The sequence below is a fragment of the Acanthochromis polyacanthus genome, chromosome 4, assembly GCF_021347895.1.
Source record: "Acanthochromis polyacanthus isolate Apoly-LR-REF ecotype Palm Island chromosome 4, KAUST_Apoly_ChrSc, whole genome shotgun sequence".
NCBI classification, from domain to species: domain Eukaryota; kingdom Metazoa; phylum Chordata; class Actinopteri; family Pomacentridae; genus Acanthochromis; species Acanthochromis polyacanthus.
The window spans coordinates 41,828,339-41,854,369 of NC_067116.1; the positions used below are offsets into that span (position 1 = coordinate 41,828,339).

The 26,031-nt window shown below is 38.8% G+C and overlaps 1 protein-coding gene across 1 annotated transcript; it reads left to right on the forward strand.

The window, feature by feature from the left end:
* The first annotated feature begins 305 nt into the window (after window positions 1-305).
* On the forward strand, window positions 306-24,973 carry plpp2b (phospholipid phosphatase 2b). Its single transcript, XM_022214724.2, has 6 exons — window positions 306-984; window positions 16,570-16,721; window positions 16,955-17,217; window positions 18,878-18,935; window positions 19,941-20,117; window positions 21,677-24,973. The coding sequence occupies exons 1-6, from the start codon at window positions 924-926 to the stop codon at window positions 21,833-21,835; spliced, it is 870 nt and encodes a 289-aa protein (XP_022070416.1). The 5' UTR covers window positions 306-923; the 3' UTR covers window positions 21,836-24,973.
* Window positions 24,974-26,031: the final 1,058 nt, after the last annotated feature.

Here is a 26,031-nt window from a genome sequence, read left to right on the forward strand (position 1 = left end):
GGAATACCCTTAAAACTACAAATATTTGTATTTTCGATGGAAGTACCCTTTAAAAACGTACTTGGTAAAATGTAAAGTATATTTGGGTGGAATAAGCCTTTAAAACGGCAACAATTTGTACATAAACAAATACTTTTTTGCTAGAATTAACCTTCACAGTGCGTGAGGTTATTATTAAAAACAAGCGTGGTCCTGAAACTGCAGCCTCCTGTATTACAGAGACACTGTTTATTTTCAGGATGTAACTTCTCCTCTTCCTTCTTTTCCTTTCCTCCTCTCCTCAGAGGTATTTCTGACCTGACTTAACTCCTCCTCCTCCTGCTCTGATCCTGGCAGTCTTCGCCTCTTCTCAACTCAACTGACATAAAAAGTTAATCTGTAAAGTCACGGAGAGAAAGGTCGAGCCAACCGCTGAGAGGTTTTCTGTGCGTAAAAGCTTCGAGCCTGGCGGTGATCAGATCCGCCGGAGAGGAGCCAGACGAGGAAGTCGGGAGGAGGGACCAGCGGCGGTGGCGTGGTGTCAGCACTGAAAAAGGAGTTTCTACTGGATTCTCCTCAATCCTGCAGCTCCTCTGAACCCGGAGGGTCTCTGTAGTCTTGATTTTTCCTTTCGTACCAAACAGCAGTAATGTGCGCAACGGAGGCGAACGACTTTAGAAGCGCTGCGTAACTTTTGATCCGCTGTCGGTTTAGAGAAAGTTTAAACACACCTCTGCTGTCAATGTCAGCAGCACAGGTAGAGCAGAGGATCCCGGAAGAACTCGTTGTGCAGGTTACCAGCTTGTTTGCATAGACTGCGCGTTTATTCCAAAGCGAGCGGACGCCGATGGACTCCTTCTTCAAAAAGTAGTTCTTTCCCGAAGTTTTCCCCCCCCCCCCCCCCAATTATTATTTTAAAGGAAGGTCGTGAACGGAGTGGAAAAATGAAGGATCTGAGGAAGAAGAAGCTGTTCGTGCTGATGGATGTGCTGTGTGTCTTGGTCGGTAAGTTGTGGACACTCGGTTCCAAACCGTGCGTCAGCAAAAATCTTCCTCTTATCTAAGAATTCCACCTCCGTGTTGTCAGCAAGTGTCGCTTATTTGTGTTGGCAGCAGATCATTCAAAGCTGCTCCATGTGTTTGTGTGTTTTGCACTCATGACACAAAATCAGGAACTCAAGGTTTGTTTGTTTGCACCTTTAAACCTATTTTTAATCTGGATACCAGCAATTTTTTACCTCAGTTTCTCTTCACATGGAACGTTGAGTAAAACTAGATTGCCACATTGCAGTTTATTTATGCAGGATTCGTGCTGGATTATTGTCCAAGCCGACATGAAATGTGAAAACATTAAGAGGAAACTTCCTTCTCATCCTCCTCTGGGGGTGCACTGCTCGCTGAAAACTTTCTGCAGAACTTTACAGTCTCAGGAAGCTGAATGTTTGTTTATGGAAATTTGATATGCATGTGTGCGCCCAGCTTATTCCTCATTTTCTGCAATATTTTGTCTGCCAGGAATCCTCAGAAGAATGTTCCCACATCCCACAGTGCACTTTTCTCCACATGTGACTTCCACTTGAGCTTCACAGATTGTTGTTTAGGGTTTGACTTGAGGCAGAAATCATTTTTAAGGGAACAATATGTCTCTTTTCTCTTCTTTTCCATAGATGCAGTGACTATATACCATCATCCCTGTAATAGAGTTAGTCTCCGCCCATCTTTAACAATAAACAAGTAATGAGCTGTTGACAAGTGAATCATACAGTTTGTCATTTGCTTTTAATCTTTAGTGAATGGAAGTGAACAGGATGTAATGTATGGAGGATCAGTGGTGTTGCAATTATTAATGACACAATCCATTAATTGATATTTACTTGGCCGGTTTTACAGGAATGAAAGATATGCGTATTATGGCTAAATTCACAAATCAATACATAAATAGATTAAATCACAAGCCATCTTTTATATTTGATAGATTTTTAAATACATAAAGTGGATTATTATAAAAGAGATCGTCTTTTTTTGGTCTTTCATTGATAAAATTCACTTATTACAGCAGTTAGATAAAGATAAAGCCTAGAAAGAATCAAGACAAGCGATACAAAAGTAGAATAAACATTTAAAAAATAAGGAAAATAATCAGTATTTATGTCATTTTTGAAAGAAAATCTGTTTCTACCCAAAGTGTAGAAGAAATATGGTGTGTAGAACTGTACATAAAAGTTATGCAACTTGTTATTGCACTTCAAAAGTTATGGAGAGAAAAAAACTGTCTTACATAATGAGAACATTGCCCCACAACAAAAGAATATATAAACAAATACATGAATCCACGGGTATATAAATCAAATTAATACAGGATTGTTAAAAAAAACACTGAACAAGAGGTGACTACAGTTTAAAATTTAATTTCTATCTAATAAATCACAGCGCGGTGTAATTATTTATATGACACCTGTGGTCTTCCGTAGTCACAGTGATACTCTTCCGACAAAAACATTTAGCAACACAAAAAGCAACAACAAATGTGAGATCTCCTCAGCGACACCCTCAGATGCGGCCGCAGTGATAATGTGAGTATGTGGAATGTACCACTGTGGTGGGACGTCGGTTTTTTTTCGGTCTTCTGCTGCGTCACGGTTCGGTTTTCCAGCGCTGTGCTCGTCTCGTGTTGTGTCTGAACTGGTGGAGGATCAAGGCATCCAGACCCCTCCCCACCTCCGGCTTTTCAGAGCTTAGAGCTGTTTTTTTTTTTTTTTTTTTTTTTTCATTTGTGGGAACATCCACAGACTGCTGAAGTTGATAAGCCTCGCCATTTCGCTGTCACAAGTCTGGGATTAGCGTCTGGGCTGGGTCGGTCGCTCGGTCAGGTCTGGATGGCTGCATCCCACCCTTTCAGCCTCACCCTTCCCTGCTGCCACCCACGTCACTCACCCAAATAATTGTCAAGTCAACCCCAAGCTTGTCTGAGGTTGAACCAACCATGTAATAACAGCATGATGGAGCTTGTAATTATGCTGACCATTAGCCCAGATGGAAACAGAGGTTTGAGTTGGGTTCTGTCTGCATTTCAGGATTATTTACATTTCCTGTAATGAACTAAAGAAATCCCACAAATATATCATCCTTCCTCTCAAATCAACATCTGTTATTATGTTCTCCAGGTTTTCTGCTCACTCTGCTTTAACTGAAGGGATTTCTTTTGTCAAAACAAAACATCCAAACTGCATAAACAGCCAGATTGTACATTTTAGCAAAATGCTGTTAATTTTTATGCTTTTTTTTGAGTCAAAAACAAGAAAAGCATCAACCGCAGGCTTCTGTAGCTGTAAACAACAGTGTAAATTGAACATCATGTTAATTTCGTGCTATATTTTGCAAATGCTGCTTAGACTAGTAACTTGATTTCTACAGCTGGTGCCCTGATATGGGCAGTTTGCTGCTGTGTGAAGTTAAATTAAGGTGTTCGGCTAAGTTTTCTTCCTGGTAAGTAATGTATACTTAACAGAATACAGTTTGTTATGCTTTGCCACCATTACAGATGTTCACAATTCATAAAAATGAAACTTGTATTCTTCTCTTGCCGTTTTTAGTTTTCTGTGTTTTAGTGCTAAACGTATTTTTAGAGTTGGTAGATATGAAGACACGTTGTTATTTATGGTATATGTCTGCAATTCACAGCAGCGTTTGTACATTTTCAAAGGGGAAAATATTGTAACTTACAGATAACTACAGGTGAAGGGTTTAGACTTATTCTTGTGATCTTGAAGACGCTTCGCCTCTCATCCGAGCGGCTTCTTCAGTTCTAAAAACTAGTTTGGAGAGTATTGTTAGAGATGGTTAAATACCTGGGGCTCTCCAAACTAGTTTTTAGAACTGAAGAAGCTGCTCAGCTCAGAGGCGAAACGGCTTCAAGATCACAAGAATAAGTCCAGTTGCCTGAACTAAACCCTTCACCTGAAGATGACCTGGATGACTGAGAACCTTCACAGACAACTACATTAAATGTGGAGTACAACATTAACATTAAAGTCTATGCTGTAATTATTTACTTTAAGATGCAGCTAAATTCTACCAGCAATGTGTTGTTTTTTCTAAAGTACAGTTAAAAACTGTAAAATCTGATGCTTTTTTTTGGAGCTCAAACCAAAAACGAACATTAACAACAGGCCACTATAACATTAATATCTACTGAACATAACATTTTTAATTTTTTAACATTAAAACAGCTTACAAAGCACCATGTAGAGTACCAGTTTGATTGAGGCCACAAAGGATATTGTTGATAACTGTACATAAATACCCTGAGGTCAGACATTTTTACTGGTTTTCTCTTTTTTATATTTAAATTATATTATTTTTCCTTGGTATTTAACATATTAGGTATCAATTCTGAATCATAAATGTAAAAGACACATTATTTATGTTGCATGTCTGCAATTCACAGTGATGCTTCTACATTTTAAAGGAAGAGTGTGATGTGTTTTACCTAACGGTGATTACAGTGGCAACGGCTATATAATCGCAGTATATTATTAGAAAGTCTAGTTAAAGTGTTACGGTACTGGAATCAGTTCTACAATAATTGACTGTTTACATAATACTGTAGAAATACAGTAAAAGGCTATTTTTAGGTAATTTTACAGATTTGTCACTGTAGTCACAGTATTAAACAATAATCAAATATACCATACATAACATTTTAAGTAAACTACAGCTGTGACACTGTAAAAATACAGTAAAATCATATTTTACTGTAATTTGGCAAATTTGTCACAGTGTAGTTCCAGTAATAAAAAAGTAAATCTTATATTCTACTGCAAAATAATGTAATCCATATACATAAATGAAATTTTTAAGTAAATTCCAGCTGTGACCCTGTAGAAATACTATAAAAGGCTTCTAACCACATTTCACATTGACAGTATTTTATTGTACTTTTCCAGTAAGTGATTTACAGCGTGCAATAAAACAGGAGTTTCTTAGGTACATTATCAGCCACTCACGCCCTGCCATGCCCAGGTCAAACTAGCATTCATATGAAAGGATGTTCTGTCCTCTATCTTCTTTACAACAAGTAACGCAATCACTGAACGCCTTCATTTGTAAATCTTGTGCTAAACGGCTGCCTGTCGGGTTGTTTTCTGCTTCCTGCCCTGTTTGTACCTAAAAACCGTGTCGGATCTTTTGTGAGGGACGTTTGAGCTGCTTGTGCTTTTCAAATATCTGCTTAGCCTCCCTTCTTCTTCTTCTTCTCTATTCTTTTTCTGGTTTTATGCCTCCCTCCCCCTCTGTCTGTAAGCCTACACTCAGCACAAATAGACGGTGGGTGTTGGCTCCGAGCTCAGAGAAGAAAGACCAGGTTTAACCTCTCCCTGCCCACAGTTTGCATTCAGCCGAGCGGCTCTGCAGGTGTAGTAGGTTGGGGAAGAGTCTGCTGTAGGCGAAATGATGGCGATTAGCTGTGAGTTATGCGTAATGTCCCAGATGCTCGGGGTAGTGCGAGACTGAAATGGCCTTGAGGCGAGGCATCGGTGCAGCACGCTTGTTTTTCCACGTGTTCGCTCTTTGTTGTGCTGCTGTGACAAACCTGTTTGAACTTCTATTATATCGTCAGTTACAGAATCACACATAAAAGAAAAACTTTCTACTGTCGTCTGAAAGAGCAGCTCCCATTTTCTTGAAAGATGACACCGGTTTCGTATCTGAACCCATCTGTGTTCTATCACTTGTGAATTTAGGAGGTTTGTAAGTGTCTTTATTGTTATTTTTGGATGCACTGCGAAAAAGACTGTCATATAAAAAGAGAAAAAATTGAAGAGCAAGAGTGACATTTAAAAAAAAAATGTTAGAGTACTGAAATCGTCAAAAAACTGAAAAACATAACAGCAAAAATGTGTGAAATAATTGTTATTGTAAGCTGTGTAATTGTATGATTGAACATTGTGAAAGAACAAATTTGTATTTTTTGTTTTGTTTCTGTGTTTTGTTTTACAAATTATTGATTTCAAGCTTTTATGATTATTTTTATATTAGATGTAATTTATCATAACAGAGAAATTTGAGAAAATGACAGTAATTTTTTTTGTATCTCTGAAATATTTTAATAATTATATATTAAATGCAGTAAAAAGTAATGTAATTTTAGGGTCAAATACTGTAAAAGAACAAATTGCAGTTTCTAAGAATGCATATTTCGGGGGTGGGAATTTTTTTCTGTGATTTTACTACATATCTGAAAGTCATGGAACAAAGAAAATCTGTAAAAAACAATACTACAAAATACTTCCCATTTTTCACTACTTAATATGCATAATTGTTCTTCCAAATAAAGATCAATATCTGAAAAATAATTCCACTTTTGCTGGCTGATTTAAATAGACTAGAAATAGTATAATTTTATGGCCAAATGTTGAAGAAAAACATTAAACTTTATTAAAAATATAAATGTTTGACTTGGACATTTTATGGCTAAATGTAAATGAACGCTTTTTCCTGTGATTTTACTAGATATTATCTGCAATTTAACAAAACAAGATAATTCTTTAAACCAACAGCAGTTTTTTTTTAAAAACTGGCTTTCACTTAATATACGCAAGTTTTCTTTCAAGTAATGGCCAATATCTGTAAAATAATGTTGTTTTTTGTTCAGTTTTATGCCCAAACATTGCAAAAAAAAAAAAAAAAAAAGATACCATTCATAAAAATGCAGACTTTTGACATGGACAGTATACAGTTAATATTTAAATTGATATTTTTCTCAGTTTTCCTATTTATTAACAAAACTTGGAAAATCTGTGAAATCGTAAATAATTACAAAAACATAGCAGTTAAATTTTTTTTGTTTTTTTTACAGTGTATGTAAAATGAGACTCTCTGGATTTGCCAGCGTCTAAACAACGATAGTTTTTCATTGTCCTGCTGCAGATTCTTCGTTATTTTCTTTACTCATCGTCGACTTACATCACCTGATACAATAGAATTTGCTCCCAGAGTTCCACAGCAGGAAAACTCTGAGTTTCTGCGTGTTTCCTTTCATTATTTTCATGTTCTTGCTCTGCGATGACATTTAAATGTCCCCATGTTGTGTTCCTCGCCGGTCGTTGCTCGGGGTTTGCCGCCGTGCTGCAGCGTCTCCTGGGAGCTCGGCCTCTCATGTGGTTTTGTTGGGAAGAGTGATTGTCCTGAGTTCTCAGAGAAAGGCAGCGAAGGCGCTCGATGGGAATGGTTTTCCTCAGGAGAGCTGTGTCATGGAAACTGGAGAGCTTTTAACAAACGGGGACTTTCCTCTGAGAAACATGAACCCGCTTTCTTTGTTGTTGTTTTTCCTGGTTTTCTAATTATTTTTGGTTGCTCTGTTGCAAATGTGGAACTGCAAGTATTTCGTGTAAAGTATGCAGTCGGCCACGCCCTGAAGTGAGTCTGTTGTTTGGGTGGAAACCACATTAAACTTGTAGTGTTAATGAATACATCTCTATGTATTAAAGTTCAATTAAAAGGGAGAATTGTGCGTTTTACAAACTACGTAACAACTTACTGTGAAGACACCACTTGACTCCATACAAAAGCTGCTCAGCTGTGATTCGTTCTCTACTACATGTGCTGCAGATGCTGCTGTCCGTGTTAAAGTGCCCTCTGCTGGACAAACAGTGTGTTGACACCGCTATTAAATTACCCAAGCATCTTTTTCTTTCTGTTATGTTCTTTAATTAAAATGTGCATTTACGTGCAAAAGTCATTGTATTTTTTCTCTGTGGTTTTACAGATTTTGTTAAATCACAGTAAAAAGTCATTATTTATGTGTCGACTGCACAAAATAAAATTGAAAAGCGAACTGCTAAAACTTTTATAGTGTTTGAACATCAAATGACACTATTTTTACTATATTTAAGTCAGCAAAAATATCATTATTTTACAGATAATTGCTGTCATTTGAAAGAAAAATACATATGCTCAGAACAAAAAAGAATTGAATAATTAATTTTTATTATTTTACAGATTTTCCCTGCTTTGTTCAATCACAGACCAAAATTCGTAAAATCTCTGGGGAATTTCGTTTAATTTAAATGTTTTGCCTTTATTTAAATGTTAAATAAATGCTGTACGTAATGTCCACATAAAAAATCTGTATTTTTACAAATACTTATTTCTTCTTTTTGTCCATTGACACTGATGTTTGGCATTTAAAGCAGCTAAAAATCTTATTTTACAAATATTTTCTGTCATTTTCACAGTTTATATACTATTATTTTTAATTTTATTAGTCTTATTCATATAATTTTATAGATTTCTTTTTTTATTACAGTGTAGGACACTTTTTCCCCTTCAAAAACACTAATGTAATATGCAAAATATCACAGTACACATTTACAACAAAATAAAAGCACTGTAAAATATATACAGCATATATGACAGTTAAATCCAGTGAAGTTGGCTGAATTGTAGCACTCAGCGATGCCTTTTAGTAAACTTTAGCAGAAGGTCAGAGCCATTCATTACAACTGAACACATCAGTCTGACTTGTGACTCCTCCTGCTGATCTTTGTGGTTTAGGCTGAAACCTGTGTGGCCTCATTTCTTTGATCCCCTCCAAACCCCACACTCTTTGATTTCCAGCCCAGATTTAGCTTCTCTCCCAGCCCTCGCTCAGACCTGGCCTGCCACCCCGTCTCCTTCTGCTCTGCTTGAAGCTAAGCATGCGTAAATGATGGACGAAGTGAAACAGTGGGATTACAAATAAAGAATGGGCCACAGCGGCAGCAGGATTTGGTGTGACTGCTGAAGTTGGGCGTTCCTCATGTGAATTAGAATTCCAGAGGCCAACGCCGGCAGAAGGTTGTAGGCTCAGCACATACCTTCCACATTAGTCAGTCCGGCTTGGGGTGAGACAGTCAGATAGGGGGAGCGTTGGGCTGTTTTCTTACTGCGAGGCCACTTTTAAAGATCTGGAACATCACCTGTGTCGATGCGCTGCGCAAGACGTGTTTAAAGTGGAAGAACAAAGTGTCGGCAACATAATGAAAAAATGACTAGAGAGATGAAAAGTACAGAAGTAAAGCTGCAAGGTGACATGTAACAAGAGCCGAGCGAGGAAAAAATGGATGAAAAGCTGAACTTGATGAGTGACCTTCATGCTTTCAAAGACAAACCAAAGTGGAAGAAATTAGATTCAAAAGTAAATGCTCCAGCTGTGACCCTGAAGGAAACTTTTAGACGAATCAGGGCAGCCGAGGGGCACGAGAACGCACTTTACACTCCTTTTAGAGTGTGCAAAATGAAAACCCAGTCTGTATGTTTTTCAAATTGTGGAGTGGGGGGTGAAATAACTGTTCATCCACATGGTTTTGCAGGTGCAGCAGGTTATGTCAGAGAAACCAGGGCGAGTAGGTGTGATGTTTCCCTCTGCTTCCACACGAACACGACACTTTGACTCGAGGTGGCGACCTTTTCGGTAGTGGAAAAAACAGGGGAAGGACAGAAGGGGTAAGAGCAGACACCGAGGGAGGGAAAAAGAAAAAGCAAACGGGCAGAGAGAGGATGTGACAAGCCTCGAGTCTCGGGCCCCGGAGTGCGATTGTGGTCCTGCATAATTGCACATCTGCCAGCTAAATAAAGCAGCACCCATCCAGGCCTCTATATTTACAACAGAGGGAAGAAGTGTGTGGGAGGACGCTGCAATCGGGAGAGTGACAGAGAGAAGAATGAATGACTTTGAATAGGAGGGGAAAAACTAGAATGGAGGATGTGAATCAGCAGCGGCGGAAAGGAAAAGTCTCCTCACAGTGGATCTTTGTTTCTCTGCAGGGTGTCGATTAATGCTCCGACGCTCCTCTTGACACGGTGTTTTTGTCTTTATGTAGCTTTGTGTCGCTCTAATACCCATTTCAGCAGGAGGTGACACTGTGGCAGGTAAACGAGGAGCTTTAACCTTCACAGAGCGGAACCAAAGCCTTTCAAAAGTTCCCGGAAGGCTGCATCCTCCAACTTCAAACGGGCTCCCGGTTGGAGATTTCTGACTTTGCAGCTGAAGATTAGCTTCCTGGCCACATTCTCAAACACTTCTCAATCCGTCCAAGCAGGTGTCCAGAAAGAAGCTTCTCCTGCATCCTAAACAGGAAGCTCCACCTTCTGTATAATCTTGTGTGTGTTCTTCGGTTTCGTGAATAAACTGCGAGACGCTGCTCGGCCTTTAAGTGGAGGCAGCACCGGAGCAAATGTCATTTTGGGTTGTGGGATTGTCTGGTGGTTTGCTGGAGGCCTATTTTGTGTACTGATGGGGTCTATTTTCATCTGTGTCTGCTTTTCAAGAGACTGACTGGTTTGTTTCTTGGATATATGAGGCGCACCGTTCTTTTTTCACCAGTCCAGACGCTTTACATCATTGCTTTTTGGCCTTTTTTGCACTCTTCCAAAGTCGAAATTTACAACTCGCAAACTTGAAGTCAAGTGTCGGCGGAATTAGTGCACAGAAATGAAAAATTAATACTTCTTTACAAGCCAGTTGGGGGTTATTCAAGGCCAAGTGCTCCGACTGACTTCACTCAGTCAATAAACTTTGTGGCAAAATCCATGTTTGCCTAAGAGGATTTAGAAAGCATTAAAAAAAGCATAAGAACTATTAGCATACGGCTAACCAGATACCTGCATATGACAGTCTGCGCTGTGATAATGATGATGAATATGCAAAATCAATTTTGTGGGCTTGTTCCACAGAAGAGTATTTCATTAGCAGCTGGCACTTCTCCCTAATTTTTCTGCGGCTTTGCTGTGATTAATGACTCTGCTCTGGCGAGTGTTAAAAGCTTCATAAAGCAGTTTGAAAGTAATAATACCACGTGACTCCAGCGTAGAAGTAATTATGCCATTCTGCTGCTTTAAAGTGACATTCACCACGTTGGATAACGTCAACAAACCCTCCTCAGACTGTGTCCAGGCCCGTCGCACAGAAACCATTACATCTTGCTGTTAGTGTCTGCTCAAGCAATCTTTCTTTTAGTTTTGTTTGCAGTTCCTGCTTGTTTTTAATGTGAAATGAAAGCATAAAAGTTGGTGTTGGCTGGCGAAACGTGTCGAGTGGAAACAGATTTTGTGGATTCGCTCTCTTCGGCTCAGCGGGACGACATTTGTTTTCATGTCTGGCAGTGCTAACACTCAGATATTATGTTTTTAAATAATGTCTTGAGGTATTTGACAAGCTGAGTAAATCTCCGTCAGGGTGTCTGGATGTGTTTAAAACAATATTTTGAGAAAACTTGGCATTTTGGTGGCTGAAGTTCTAAGCCGTATTCTCTCTTGATGCTTTCTGAAATATTTTTAAAGCAATAATTTGCCCCATTTTTGGAATATATAGGAACACTGGAGCAGTAATCTCAACAACGACTCTTGTAATGGCGCTCGGTCTTGTTTGATTTGAGTCCAACCGTTTGTCACCGAGTCGCAGGAGAAGAAAAGCAGCAGTTGTTCCTTGACAGTTCGCTCCATCCCTCTGCCAGCTGGAAGCAGGATGCAGATGCAGAAGCTGCCACCCAGAAGCCACATCAGTAAATCCATATCGGGCTGCTCCCCTGCGGCGCCTCAGACAGGATGTTAGTTAAATACAAGACTCATTGTGCTGTGGTCGTCGCCAACAGGATTTTCGCGGTACGGAGAGGAAAAACGTGTCGGAATGAAACCTGGTAATCCCGGTTTACGACGTCCTGACGTGGCTGGTAGATTCCAAACTGGTGTTTGGAGCTCATGTTGTGGTTGGTGGGAATCTGCCATGTGGGGACAGGTGTCGTCCAGCTGCTGAGGGCAGGAAAATGGGAGAAAAAGGTCAACTAGATGCACAGAGCACACGTTGGCTCATAAAATTGCCTCTAAAAGTAGTAAAGAAAATGAACGGTTCCTGCATGTTTTGGTTAAAATAATGGTTGGACATTTTGGAATATGTGCTTTTCGCAAAATAATACATCAAGGTTTGCTCATCGGGAATCCAGGGAGTGCTTGGATTTGTTGGGTAAAAACCGAAGTTCTACGTTAGTCAGGCTAGGAATACAGAAGGGCCTAAGCCTTTGTATTTCTTATAGTCAGGTAAAGTTGTATTTTATGTGGTTTGTAGGGTCAAAACCCAAGTTCTACCATAGTCAGGCTAATATTGCTATAGGGTTCTAGTCTTAATATCTATTACGGTCAGGTAAAGTTGTATTTTGTATTACTTTTGTTGGATTTTAGTCCTTAAAATTGAAATTACTCTGGTAATTTCACACCACAAATGACAGTGAAGAGTCTTAACCTCAGTATTTAACCTTTTTGGGCGAAATTTTGAACACCAATCTTATTTTTCTATTAAAAAAACACTTTGCTAATGACAGTGAAATGGGAGAAAAGGTAAAATAGATGCATCAAGTAGATACTGGCTGATGAAAGTGCATCTCGGCACTGAAAATACTTAAAAATGAATGATTCCTGCATGTTTTGGTGAAAATAATGGTTGTACATTGTGGAATATGTGCTTTTATCCAAATAATACACATAAGCAGAGAATAAAAACAAAGCTTTTTCATAGGGAATTCTTGCATTTGTTGTGTTTTCATAGATATTTTTCTAGAAGCTGTGTGGCCTTAGCCTTTACATTTATTATAATGACGTAATGTTGTATTTTATGTGGTATTTTGTTCTAATATTGCTCTAGGGCTCTTGCTTTAGTATCTAATGCAGACAGGTAAAGTTGCATTTTCTATTATTTTTGTTGGGTTTTAGCCCTTAATATTGAAATTACTGTTGCCATTTCGCACCACAAATAATGCTGTGGAGCCTTAGCCTCAATATTCAACCTTGTTGGGCTCCTGGGAAGCACTTTTGCACAACTGCTATTTCTTTAAATGTGCTGTTTTAATAATGGACTTTGTTTATTTACTTTTACTTACTGGATGAAGCTATTCATACATGAACTCTACTTATGAAGTATGTTGTTTTAGTTTCACGTAGAAACAGAATTGGTCTTTAATGGCTTTGCTAAAGGCAAAAAAGAGGCTAAAAACAGGTTTAAAACAGATGAAGCATCCTTCACTGATTGTTTGTTCATTGATGTGTCCAGGAACTTCTGCTTTTCAGGTTTTCTGTTTTATGTAAAGCTGTTGACATGCGTCTGCTGTGGTGAGACAGACGCCTTTTGTCTCAATCGTCTCTTAAATATTATAATAAGCCGGGAGTCGTGAATCAGCGCATTTTTAAATGTCACAGATTTTAGCGCATGTTGGAGCTAATTGTTGTCTTTTCCTTCCTTGTCTGCTGAGTCTAAACCCGACTCCTCCAAGGTCGGGTCACCAGGAGTCGATGTGCAATCGCGTGTTCATCCGATTGAGCTCTATTGTTTATTCTGCTCTGAAACACAAAGCTTCTGTTTTGCTGCTGCTGCCTTTTCCTCACTGAGCCAATAACACTCTTTTGTCTTCATGGTGTCTGTGAGGAACATGTGTGCAGCTGGCATGTCGATAAACAACGTCTGGACTCGTGTCGCGCTGCCATGGATGTATCGAACAGAAGAAACACTCGCACTGTGTGGTGTTTCTACATCGTTTGTGGCTCTTTTTTTTGAGAATCTGATCTGTTTTTGTGTTTTAATCAATGATTCTCTGCCTTCAGACTGAGATTTTTGTATCACAAAAGCTTTGAATTTAGCTTTTTTTGACATCATTCATACATTTACAGCAGACTGTTGTTCCATGCGCATCGTACGAGGTGGAATTAAGTACGCTGTTACAGAAAGTTCACGCCAACCGATTCCCGATCCACCTTCCAGTTGTGTATTTTCTTTTCAGTCTCGGTCTTCGCGGTCTCTCATCAGTCAGTCTCGCTGGACGTCCTCCTGGAATTATGTCAGCTGCAGACATTTTTCGTTAGAAGAATGGGAGGGGCACATTTACACAGAAATGTAATACGATTGGTGAGGGCACTTTTTCGGGCCTGTTTTTCTTACATTTACTATGCAGCTGCTCGGCGTTTCCACAGTGGCCCCAAGACCGTGTGTGCGCCTGGATAGTGGATATCAGGGTGGAGGACATTCCTCACCAGGGCTGCAACTTCACCTTTATTTTCTGCAGTTTGTCAGTTAATAATTGACTGCTCTAATGAGCGTCAGATATGAAGATGAACAGTCTTTTCCTTTGACAGATGCACCGAAACCTTCAAAAGTAGAACCTACAGTGACGTGATGGAGAAAAGCTACTGAGTCCTTACATTTGTGAAGCTAATACAATAAACCTTTTCGATTTTACTGCACTCCCAGCAATATTAACAAGTCCACTGAATAGCTGGGTAATTTCTAGTGATTTTTATGTAGTTCTAGTTCATGCACTCTCCACTTCAGCCTTGTAACCGAAGAGCCCGAGGCAGGAGGAATCAACTGTGGCTTTTCAGTTGTGCAGATGAGACCTTTCTCCCACATAATGTATCTGCCTGGAGTCAGACTTCCCACTGTTGCTCTGAAATGGGAGTTAAACACAGATCTGCAAGAGACTTTAATAGTGAGTAGCAGAAAGGAAGTTTTAAAGTAACTTCTTGAATCACTCCAGCAATATTTTGAACCCGAAGCAGTTTATGGACATTCTGTTTACTCCCATTTTTTCTTCGCTTTGGGCTCGTTTTTCACTGCAACATAAAGTCCTGCACTTCTATGTAAAACAGCACAGCCATGGCTAAAAGTATCGAGAACTCGGATATCTCTTTTGTGCAGTATAAGAAAGTTGAAATGCCATAAATCATGAAAAAAGAAAAAAGTATGTTGAATTTCTTAGATTATTAATTTCAAAAAATGAAAGAAAAAACAGCAATTTATATCAACATCTTTTGTTCCCACAGGTGTTACCAGTACTGAAGAAAAATAAATGGTGTCTGTACATATTATAGATATTTTACCACTTAAGCTTTCAAGTTTTTTCAGTCTTTGTCTCCAGTCTGTTCGATGTGAACGCAGCTTGCAGTTCTCTGAATTTTTGTTTCATAACTGTTGGTGGCAACTGAGTCAGTCATAGCTTCACGGTTGTAAACAAAAGCAAAGAATTTTTTAGTTTTTGCAAAATTTTATTGGAGCAAATGGTATTTTTTTAAACAAATTTTTAAATGCATTTTTGCTGCAGAATCACGATTTTAAGCATAGATTTGGTTTCCTATCACAGATGGGTGCTTCAGAAATTCTTCAGTTTATTTTTTTTAACCATTGTTGACTAATAAATGTTTTTTTTTCTAAATCAATTCTTTATCCATTCAAATCCACCAGCAGGTTTGGAGGTTCTAGAGGCTTAAAGAGAAATATCAAACTTTATCTACAAAATGAGCTGGCCTCGGTTTGTCAAAAGAAGCTCCTAATAAATATGTGTCCTAAAATTCAAGGATTTGTGTGTGTGTGTGTTGGAGAGAGGGAGGATAGAGGTGAGTTTGTGGTTTTGGGATGCATGTTTCCAAACATCTCAAGGACTCTGTGCAGCCTTCAGCAGCTATATTTGGTCTTATTTTTGCTTGCAGCCACATCATTTAAAAGCCATGCAGCTGTGTGTGTTGTGTCTGCAGTAATCCGTGTTTCTACACTCATGGATTTGTGTGTGATGTGTGATTTTATTTCCCACTGTTTGTTTTTGTAATCCTCGCTGTGCGTCCCCACACCGACAACCAAAATGTTTTGCTCCTTGTGGGTTGTTTTCATCATTATGATTTTAGAACTCAGGGTCCAGAGAAGAAAAACAATTTATCTGTCCTTAAAACAACATTTTCACTTCCCAGCTTAGGAAGTGATGTAATGTCTGAACACCAGTAGACAAATAGACAAATTTGTTATTACACAGCATTTTTTTTCTTTAAAATGGAAGTCTGTTACCATGAATCAGCCTCAAACTTGCTCCACTTAGTCATGACTGCAGCAGCGACCAAACACTGCACTGTAAAAAATGAGTGTTCTCTAATAATTTTAATTTTACTAGATAATAACTAGTAAAATCACAACACAAAAAATACTTATTAAATGGTAAATCTAAATAAAATCCTGTCCAAAGCTGTAAATAATGTCCACGTTAAAAATCTGCATTTTTATAAATGTTAAAATACCCCGTTTTTCATGAATGGGACAGTACCCTATTTTTACTGTCTTTATTTTAGTAAAAATTGCTATTATTTTACAAATATTTGCAGAAAGAAAAAATGTGTGTTAAGGAATGAAAAAAGATTTTTACGGGTATAAAGCTCATCAAGTCACAGAAGAAAACCTTTACTTACATGATGACTGTATAAACAAAAATTTTTTTTAAAAAAATGCTAAAACTGTTAAAAAAAGTTCACATTAAAATTCTGTGTTTTCCTAAACTTTGTTCCGCTGCATTTAAATGCACTAAAAATCTCACTGTTTTTAGATAGTTGCCACTATTTTTCAATTTTTATTTTTTATTTTATTTTTTTTTAACATTACAGTATTTTACTGTTTTTAAACATATTTTTTTCTAGCAAGTTTTCCATCAGATTGTCAGGTTTTTTTTTTTAATTTTTTGGCTTTAGTCAATTTCACAAAATACAATGAATAGTGTCACTAAATCCAACTGTTGTGTCTTGTTTTCCCTCCAGCGGCGTTGCCCTTCATCGTTATGACCATCCTGTTCAAACCCTATCAGCGGGGCATTTACTGCGATGATGAGAGCATCAAGTACCCTGTAAAACCAGACACCATCACCCACGGCATGCTGGCCGCCGTCACCATCTCCTGCACCGTCATCATTGTAAGTTTCAACACAGAGCATCAGTCAAAGCGCCTTCCCCTGCAGAGTTTGATTTCTTCCCACCTCAGTTTGCTTTTTATGGCTTTTACACGACGTTACTCATTCACAGCTTCACGCTCTGTTTGCTGAGTTAATAAGTGCCCTTTAGGAACTGGGCAGCGTGTTGATGTGTGAGTAATTCTCATGTAATGGAGCAAAAACGTAAAATAAAATCTCCTTTTGCTTTTCCTCAGATCTCCTCTGGAGAAGCTTATCTGGTCTACAGCAAGAGGATTTACTCCAATTCCGACTTCAACCAGTACGTAGCTGCTCTCTACAAGGTGGTCGGCACCTTCCTGTTTGGAGCGGCGGTCAGCCAGTCGCTCACCGACCTCGCCAAGTTCACCATCGGACGCCCGAGACCCAACTTCATGTCCGTTTGCTCCCCGAAGGTCTGCACAGGATACATGCAGGTGATCAACTGCACCGGCAAGCCTCAGGACGTCACAGAGTCCAGGTAGGAGGAGAAAACAGCCTGCTTAAAGCTTGTAGCACAGTTTTACCACTGTAATTCTATGAATCATTTACTGATGTTAACTTACAGAAAAACATAATAATTTACATGTTCACAGTAATAACGAGTGTCCAAATCTGTAAATAATGTCCACATCTAAAGTCTGTAACCTTAAAAATGGTCATTACTTTTTTAAAATATTTGACTGTAAAGTTGCCCTGTGTTTTTTACCGCAATTTTATCATCAAAAATACCATTGTTTTACAGATAAGAGATTAAATTGTAAACTTACAGAAAAAACAGATTGATTTACATGTTAACAATTAAAAAAAGAATGTCTAAAACTTTTAATGATGTCTACATCAGAATTTTATAAATGGTAATTTGCTGTTTTTTGTTGGTTTTTTTTGGTTGCAATATTTGACTGTAAAGTTACCCTTTTTTTCTGCATTTACATCATAAAAAAATCATTGTTTACAGATATTTGACAATATTTTAAAGTTGAATCATGTATGTTAAGGATTAGATGTTTTTTAACTGTTATTTTACTAATTTTCCCTGTGATTGTTGTAAGGCATTATTAACTAGCAAAGGAAAAACATCTATTTATTATTATATAATATTTTACATGTTAGCTGAAAAAAGTATCATCCACCTAAAAATCTATATTTCTTTATGTATTTTTTACTTACATGAATTTGTTCTTTTACAGTGTGTGGCCTTAAAATTACATTGTTTTGCTGTATTTAATCCGCTAAAAATATCAGCAATTTGCAGATATTTGTCAATAATTTAAAGGTAGATTGTGTATATTAAAGAGTTGGTTTTCTAAACTGTTATTTTACAGATTTCCCCAGTTTATATATATATATATATATATATATATATATTGCAATGTTAACCAGCAAAAGAAAAATATTATTTTACATGTCAACTGTAAAGATAACAAGCCAAAAATGTCCACATAAAAATATATTTCTGTATGTATTTTTAAACATAGCACAGTGATCTGTTCTTTTACAATGTGTGACCATAAAATTTCATTATTTTTCTGTATTTAATTAATAAATGAATGATTATTTCAGCCAAAAAATCAGTAATTTACAGATATTTGCTTTTAAAAATGATTTTTTAAACAATGTTTATCATTTTATTTTCAGTTCTTACAAGTCCTTATTTAACAGATTTTCCCTTTTCTGCTAAAATACAGGTATTAATTAGTAAAATTGCATAGAAACAGTATTATTTGCATGCTAATTGTTAAAAAAGACCGAATTTGTAAATAATGTTCACATGAAAAATCTGTATTTTTATAAATGATGTATATTTTTAAAATTTTTAACAATTAATCATAAAATTACCCAATTTTATATCGGCAAAAATGCCGTTATTGTTCAGATATTTGACAATATCTGAAAGAAAAAACGTATATTAAGGATTGGGGAAAAAATATAAAAAATGTTTTATCAGCTTCAGTAGAAAACAACTAGACTTGTTTTGTTTAGAGTTTATAAGATGCTTCACCTCTCATCAAAGAGGTTATTTCTAATACGAACCTGATGGAAGACTGAAAAAGAATGTGCAGCTGGAAAATACAATTCCTTCCTTATTTTATATAACAATGATGCTACATTGTTTGACCATCGTGTGTCTTTTCCTGCAGGTTGTCCTTCTACTCTGGACACTCCTCCTTTGGGATGTACTGTATGCTCTTCCTGGCAGTAAGTGCAGCACAAAACCCTCAAGAGACTCTAAAATGAACACAATGTATGCATCTCAATGTACGGTAAAAAAGCAACAACAACAAAAAAAAATCTCAGTGTGAATCGGGCAAAACAGCCCCCAGATGAGCTCATCTGACGACATGCGTTCGGCACTCAAGGACTAATTGTTGCGAAGCAGAAACGGCCCACAGAGCCGGTTTGTGCCCGCGGACATGGAAGAACAGGGCAGGAGTTCAGAGGGAGGATATGGATAGCGAGAGGATGATCTGGATTCCTCCGCAGACTTTTTCCCAGCAGTGATGAAGGCAGAGCGAGTGCTGTGTTCTGTGTCCCAGGCCTCTCCACTTCATTACGCTTGGCCTCGTCTCTTTGTGCTAAAAGCCAGGCAGCGGGTGCTAGACGGCGTTTTCCAAGCAAAGCAGCAGGTTTTTTTTTAAAGACAGAATATCTCCAGCTCGCGTCCATTCCTGTCGGTGGTTTTGGGCCTGTGCTCGGTGTTTTCGCCAAGCAAACAGCGCAGACAAACTTCTCTGAGCTGTGACATCCAGCCTGTGCTGAAGGTTGAGTGTGGCGGCCGGACTGCAGTTTGATGCCAGTTTTTGCACCTTCAACAGCAGCCGAAGCAGAAGCTCAGAGAAGTTGCCAGGTTCATATTTTTTTGGCATCTACTGCTTTCCAGTAAAAAAATAAAATAAAAATGGGAGTTTCAGTTCATAGTGGACATAAATTAGATCCGTACTCAACACCTTTTTACGGGTAAATCCAATTTGGGACAAAGAAGCCTCTGGTTTCACACTGAGACACAACAGATTGGCTTTTTTTGTGTTTGGTGTTTGGACTGAGGCAGAAAAACGTGACCAAACAGAAGGATGCTTGTGTAAAAAATACAGAGATAACAGGAATTTGAGTGCTCCATTAGCTCTATATGATGTCACACAGATTCCATACAACCTCTAACAGCATCTTTTTTCTTTTCTTTTTGTGCTCCACTTCCCACCACAGCTTTACGTTCAGGCGAGACTGGCGGCTAAGTGGGCCAGGCTCCTCCGGCCCACCATCCAGTTCTTCCTGGTGGCCTTCGCGGTGTACGTGGGTTACACCCGAGTCTCTGATTACAAGCACCACTGGAGCGACGTGCTGGTGGGGCTGCTGCAGGGAGCGCTTGTTGCCGTACTCAATGTGAGTCTCCAAGACGACGCGTCTCAAAGAAAACACCGCAACGGTTAATGATTCCTGCATGAAACTCCCACCGGACGGTCTGTGCTTCAACCAAATGATGCTTCTTTGAGCCTGTTTCAAGTCCTGAGTTCCGCACATCACAGTGAATAAAAGATCATCTGAGATTTACAGCAGCATTTGTACTGAGACAGTGTGGACATTAGGATCTTGTTACTTGTAGATTCATGTTAAAATAAGCCTGTATTAGCAGCAGCAAACAAGAGCACAGAAATATTTGTTGAAAAAGCAAATAAGCAAGAATTTTACATAAGTACTGTTGATATTGTACAGATTCCTTTGAATGTGTAAGATAACGTTACACAAGGTCTGTCTGTCTGTTTCAACACAAGCAGAAAATACTAATATAAAATACTGATATTGCACAGATCCTATTCTATACAGGAAAAAAACGGTCACTCTCATTCCTGTTTCATTACATGACTTCCACTTTAAACAAGGTTTAATTGAACTAATGCAGAGATTTGGCTTTAAACTACACACAGTATTGAGCTAACCACCATTATGATGTCAGTACAACCATCAAAGTAATGTCTGCCACTTAAAATGTGTATCTAAATCTGCAGCCATGCGTTTAAATAAGTGATAGGAATGGGATCCTTTATGTCCAAATTGTCTCAACAGAAAAAAAAAGCTAAAAATATTTTAAATGTACCAGGTATCCATAACACACAATATCAAATCCACTGATGTTGCACCAGAGTGAACATCTGACGGTTCCCTATTTAGAGAAATAAATCTCACATAGAGAGTTGTGATGTACCTCCAGCTCATACAGGATGACATCTTAACTCTGACTCCTACTTCTGTGGTTTCTAACTTTTGGGAAAGCAAATACAGGTGGGAGTGTCCATACGTAAAGACTGACATTTAATGGAAATCTCTGCTTCCTTCAAAGCAGAACAGCCTCCGATGGCACCGTATTTCAGCTTTATTTAATTTTCGAGGTTCGGATCTTTATAACCAGCCGGCATGAGGTAGAGAGAAGTGTGGCGGCAGCTTAGTGTGGCCTGATACAAACCCCCACGCTCACAGCTGGCAGCTTCCCAGGCACTGAGTCCGTTCGACTCTCCTCATCCAGCTGGGCTTCTTTATTGTTTGGCCACTTCCCTGTTTTGATTGAACCACTGTCAGCACTACTTTGTGGAAACTCTGGTGTGTGTTCATGTGTGTGTGTGTGCATGTAAGATTAATTGGGATCTGAGCCCACGCCTTTGGCCTTTGCAGTGCTATGAGCAATTAGAGACCCTCCTGGGCATCGTGTTTTATGGCCTGCAGGGGTAGTGCCTGCTTGCTGTGTGTTCCTCTCAGATGTGCCTGACTTTGTAAGTGTTACTGTGTCATATAACAGCTGTGCACGGAGCTCTCCAGACACATGTAATCACAGTTTCCATCCCTGCCCTTACCTCCTCTACATCCTCTACATGTTTACACTCGGATCTCTGTGGGAAAAATATCTGTCTGCTCTGCATTTAAAAAAAAAATGTTCCTCTCCTGTGCAGGTGCGCCTCGTGTCGGATTTCTTTAAGAAGCGTCCTCCACGTTGCACGAGGTCAGACGCAGGCGATAGCGAGGAGCCGGAGAGGAAGCCCAGCCTTCAGATTGCAGACTCGGAGCACAGCAACCATTACAACTACCACCACGCCCCTGGCACTGTGTGATAGGAGGACTGACGCTTCGGGGCTCAAAGGCCTGCAGACCCTCAAACCTGTGTGATAATCCAGCGGCTTCACTTCCTGATTGTGCAGTCGGCAGTGTTTAGTTAACCTGGGTCGTCTGCGGTCCCGACTCTGCAGGTCGCCTCCCGGCCTCGGACTTTAGCGAGTTCAGCAATCAGCCTTTTCGTATTTCTGTTTGAAAGGAGTAAAAGCTGAGGGGTTTGGTCATTAGCTTTCAGTCCCCGGCTCCCTCCCTCTGTTCAACCACTCACTTACCCTCCACCTGCTCCACTGGACTGACCGAGGAGGCTGCATCCAGCCGCCTCTCAAAGACACCATGATGACCTCCTTCTCTCCTGTAAGAGAGGAAGGAGCATGTTGTTTTGTAGACATCATTGTTGATGTTAAAGTGTACATGCTTAAAGCTGCATTAAGCGAAAAGACTCCAAACCCACTGCAACAAAGCTACAACATGTTAAGTGCTTGTGGCTAATGTGTTAGCTAGCAAGTTACACCAAGCAGACAAAGTTGTCTTCTGCCTGACAAATGTACATTTGAAATTCAGTCACCACCTACTGAGAAAAATGTCTTTTTTTTCTGTGTTTGTTCTACTTTCTCATCACTTGGGCTCCACATTTTGCAGTAAGCACATAATCTGTTTTTGTTTTTTACAAATGGTCATTAAAGTGGTTAAAGTTCAGCTAAATGAGGTGATAACAACTACACTCTAAAATAAATAACATCTAATCACAACTGAAACAAATACCACAAGAATTTTCATCAATCTTTTTGGGTTAGGACACATACTAAAAAAACATATGTTCAACCAACGAACTCCATTTAGCTCCTGGAATGAGCTTTTTCTCTAAAATCAAAGTTGTTTTTTTTTTAATCTGTCCAAATGTGTTCAGACAGGTGAGTAAACTTGAAAATCCTAAAGTCAAACTTCTCAAGCCAATTTCATTAAGTTATCTCAACTTGAATTCTGTGCTAATTCAACTTATGCTGAAATTTGAGTTGAAACTACACAAAATATTGAGTTGATGCAATTACCTACATTATTATGTTAACACAACCCTTCAAATTAATGTTTACAACTTAAAAGCTGTGTCTAAATCAACAAATTAGACATTTTTCTTAAATCTTGCAACCATACATTTAATGAAGTTGTACTTTTTTCAGTGTAAAACAACCAAAAAGTGCCTGAAAATCCGAACATCTGCTCGCTAAGATCTTCATGTAGATTCACGGTGGGATTGCCAGAGGTAGCAAGTGTTTATTTTCCAATGTTATTTTTATTGCTATTATTATGTCGCTTAATGGAGCTTTAACATTTTTCGGTGTGTGTTGTTGTTGTTTTTCTTATTTCTTCATATAGTTTACCCAATTTGTCAGCAGTGATTACAGAAAAAGTAAGAATGTTGAGGCAAGAATGTTTTTGAAGTCTGGTGATGAAACGCATGATTAGCTTCGTTTCGGTGCACTTTAAACTGGCTACGCACCAGAGGGCTTTCTGAGTTCATTTTGTATCTCGAGCTAAAACGTCAGCAGCAGACCATTGAAAGGAGTTAAATATCAGCTTAACCAACACGACAAACAAGAACACTGAGTCACACTTCTCAACATTACACGAACAGGTCTGGGTTTACACACGGCAAACAACATAATGTTTTTAAAGCGACTCTACAGGTTTGGAGTTTGTGGTGACTCACAAATTTGAATAACATTGGTTGGTTTTTAACTCCCAGTGCTTATTCATAAAACTGACGATCACTGAATGAGGCCAGCGTCTGAAACTGGACGACTTTATGTCTGAACTGGGTCAACAACAGTTCTGCTTCCCTAAAATGTAATTGTTCGGTAGATTTAGATTCCCCCTGTGTGAAAAGGACTGCAGAGGTAGAAACCAGCTTTCATTTCTGCTGGACTTTCCATGTCATACCACTACTGTAATGCCAATGAAATATTAAGAAATTTTGCCCTCTATCGTTTTCTTTTTTTCACATTTATCGCAATTTTTTTATTTCACAAAATAATAATCAAAGAAGGATGAGACAACCATTTTGAAAATGGTGTGCTTAATTTATTTTAAATGCAAAAAAAAAAATATTATTGACTTTTACGAGGCTGGAAAGCTCTGTTAAGGTTTTTGTGCAATCACCCCTGCTTGCCACTATATGAGCCACAAATACTGTATCCTCTAATGCAATGTTTCGTGAAGGATGTGTGTACATATATATATATATATATATATATATTAAAAAATAGTGCTTGTATGTTTTTATTTCACGTGTAGGTAAGTTTTAGCTTCACCTGGACGGCGTGCTCTGGCCCGTGCCACACAGGTGGATCCAGTTCCAGGTTTAGAAATATGCCAGATGCTTTGGCAGGGCTTTTTAAAGGGCTGTTGTAATGATAAAGAGTTACATGCACCGACTGTGTTTTTGAAGCTGGTAACACAACAGCTCCATTCCCACTTCAAAGATTGATCCGTGCTGCTTTCCCCCCCTCCTTCCTGTGTTGATGGATGGGGTTAATTTGGGCAGTATGTTCTCCGGTACAGTTCATGTAGAGCATGCAGACCCCTGGAGGACTGACGATACATCAGACAGACCACAAACTTGATAAAGAAGTGGTTCGAAGTAAAAGACAGACAGGAAGGCTATGAAGGGATCTCACCTGGTAGTGATTGTGAGGCTCTAGAGCTGATCTGGGGCTGAAGGCAGCCTACTTAAAGGGGTGGAGTGTGGGGTATCCCATACTGAACTCTACTCCTGGGGGACTTCCACACATTTGAAACACACTTTTACAACCAGAAACAGCTGGAACGAGTTGCAGCGAAGTTTCCCTCCCCTGCCTGCTACGGCTAAATCATCGGTGCAGTCGGGCTAATGGCACCAATGAGGATGTAGAAATATTTCGATGTTTTTCATTCCTCCCTTTTGGAATCCAAGGTTCTCTGCTGTTGTTGTGGCTGTTGTTACGCTTTTATCGGCTTAGTGCTTTAGAATGGCTGCTTTTTTAAAAATATGTGTTGACTTGTGGCTGTGGTTCATGTTGTGTGTGTGCTTTTTGTGTAGCCTATAGATTTCTATCTACAGTCCTCAAACCAGAGGATTTTAAATAAAGACATAATCCACATTCAAGTGTTCCGGTTTTGTTCAGATCCATTTAACATGATGGTAGAGTTACACTGGGGCTTTGTAAATTGTTTGGTAACAAAATTCGAGACATCTTTTGTCAAAGAACTGCAAGACCTACGATAAAATAAGCCTTTATTATCACACAGCAGGGACATTTGTAGCAGGAGAGATGATAGTGCAAAAATGTAGGGAAAGCAGTACAAAAAAAACAAAATAAAACATGCATACTGTAAATATTGTTCAGATTGTGCATGTAGAAATTGCACAGATTTATCTGAATGTGGAAAATAAGATTATTCTATATGTAGACAGACAGAAATTCTGATTGAAATACTCAGATTCCTACATAAGCAGAAAGTACAAATAAGGACTTCGTAAAATGTTGATAAGATTTTAGACAACATATTTTGTCTATAGTGCTGCAGGAAGCTACTTTTACTCTTTGGGTCAGCAAAGAGACCATTTAATTGAAACTACTGCAGCATCAAGATCTCAAAATGTTCTTGGCAGATACATTGTTTTCTTCATTCACATGCATTTTTTTTATTGAAATGATGCAAAGTAAAAATTCTACAAGGTCAGTACGCTTGCATTCTGTAACAAGCTGTGCATGGCGCCACTGGTTTCTCTCAGCGTTCTTGTAAAATTAATCATCCAGAAGGAAGTTTGACATTTGTTCTCCAAACCCGGACAACAGGTCAGTTTGAACAAAATACAGAAGTGCAGTTTGTGTCTGTTACTGTTTTTGTATGTGGGTGAAGTGAACCAAAGCAGCATACATATTCGAAGATATGGAAGACAAAATGCGTCAACTTTTTCTTTAAAATCAGTGTTGAATAGCACCGTATTTATTGGTTCAATGGGGGCCAAGCTGCTCCAAGATGGAGCATTTAAAAGCAGATTTATCTAATTTGATTTAACCCGTTAAACTTCAGTGTACCGCCAGCGGTACACTTACTAATTTGCATAGGAATTTAAAGAATGTCCGAAGGCTGCAAACGCGATTATATAAACACTATACACCCATAGAAAGCTTAGATTCTCATGAATCCGCTG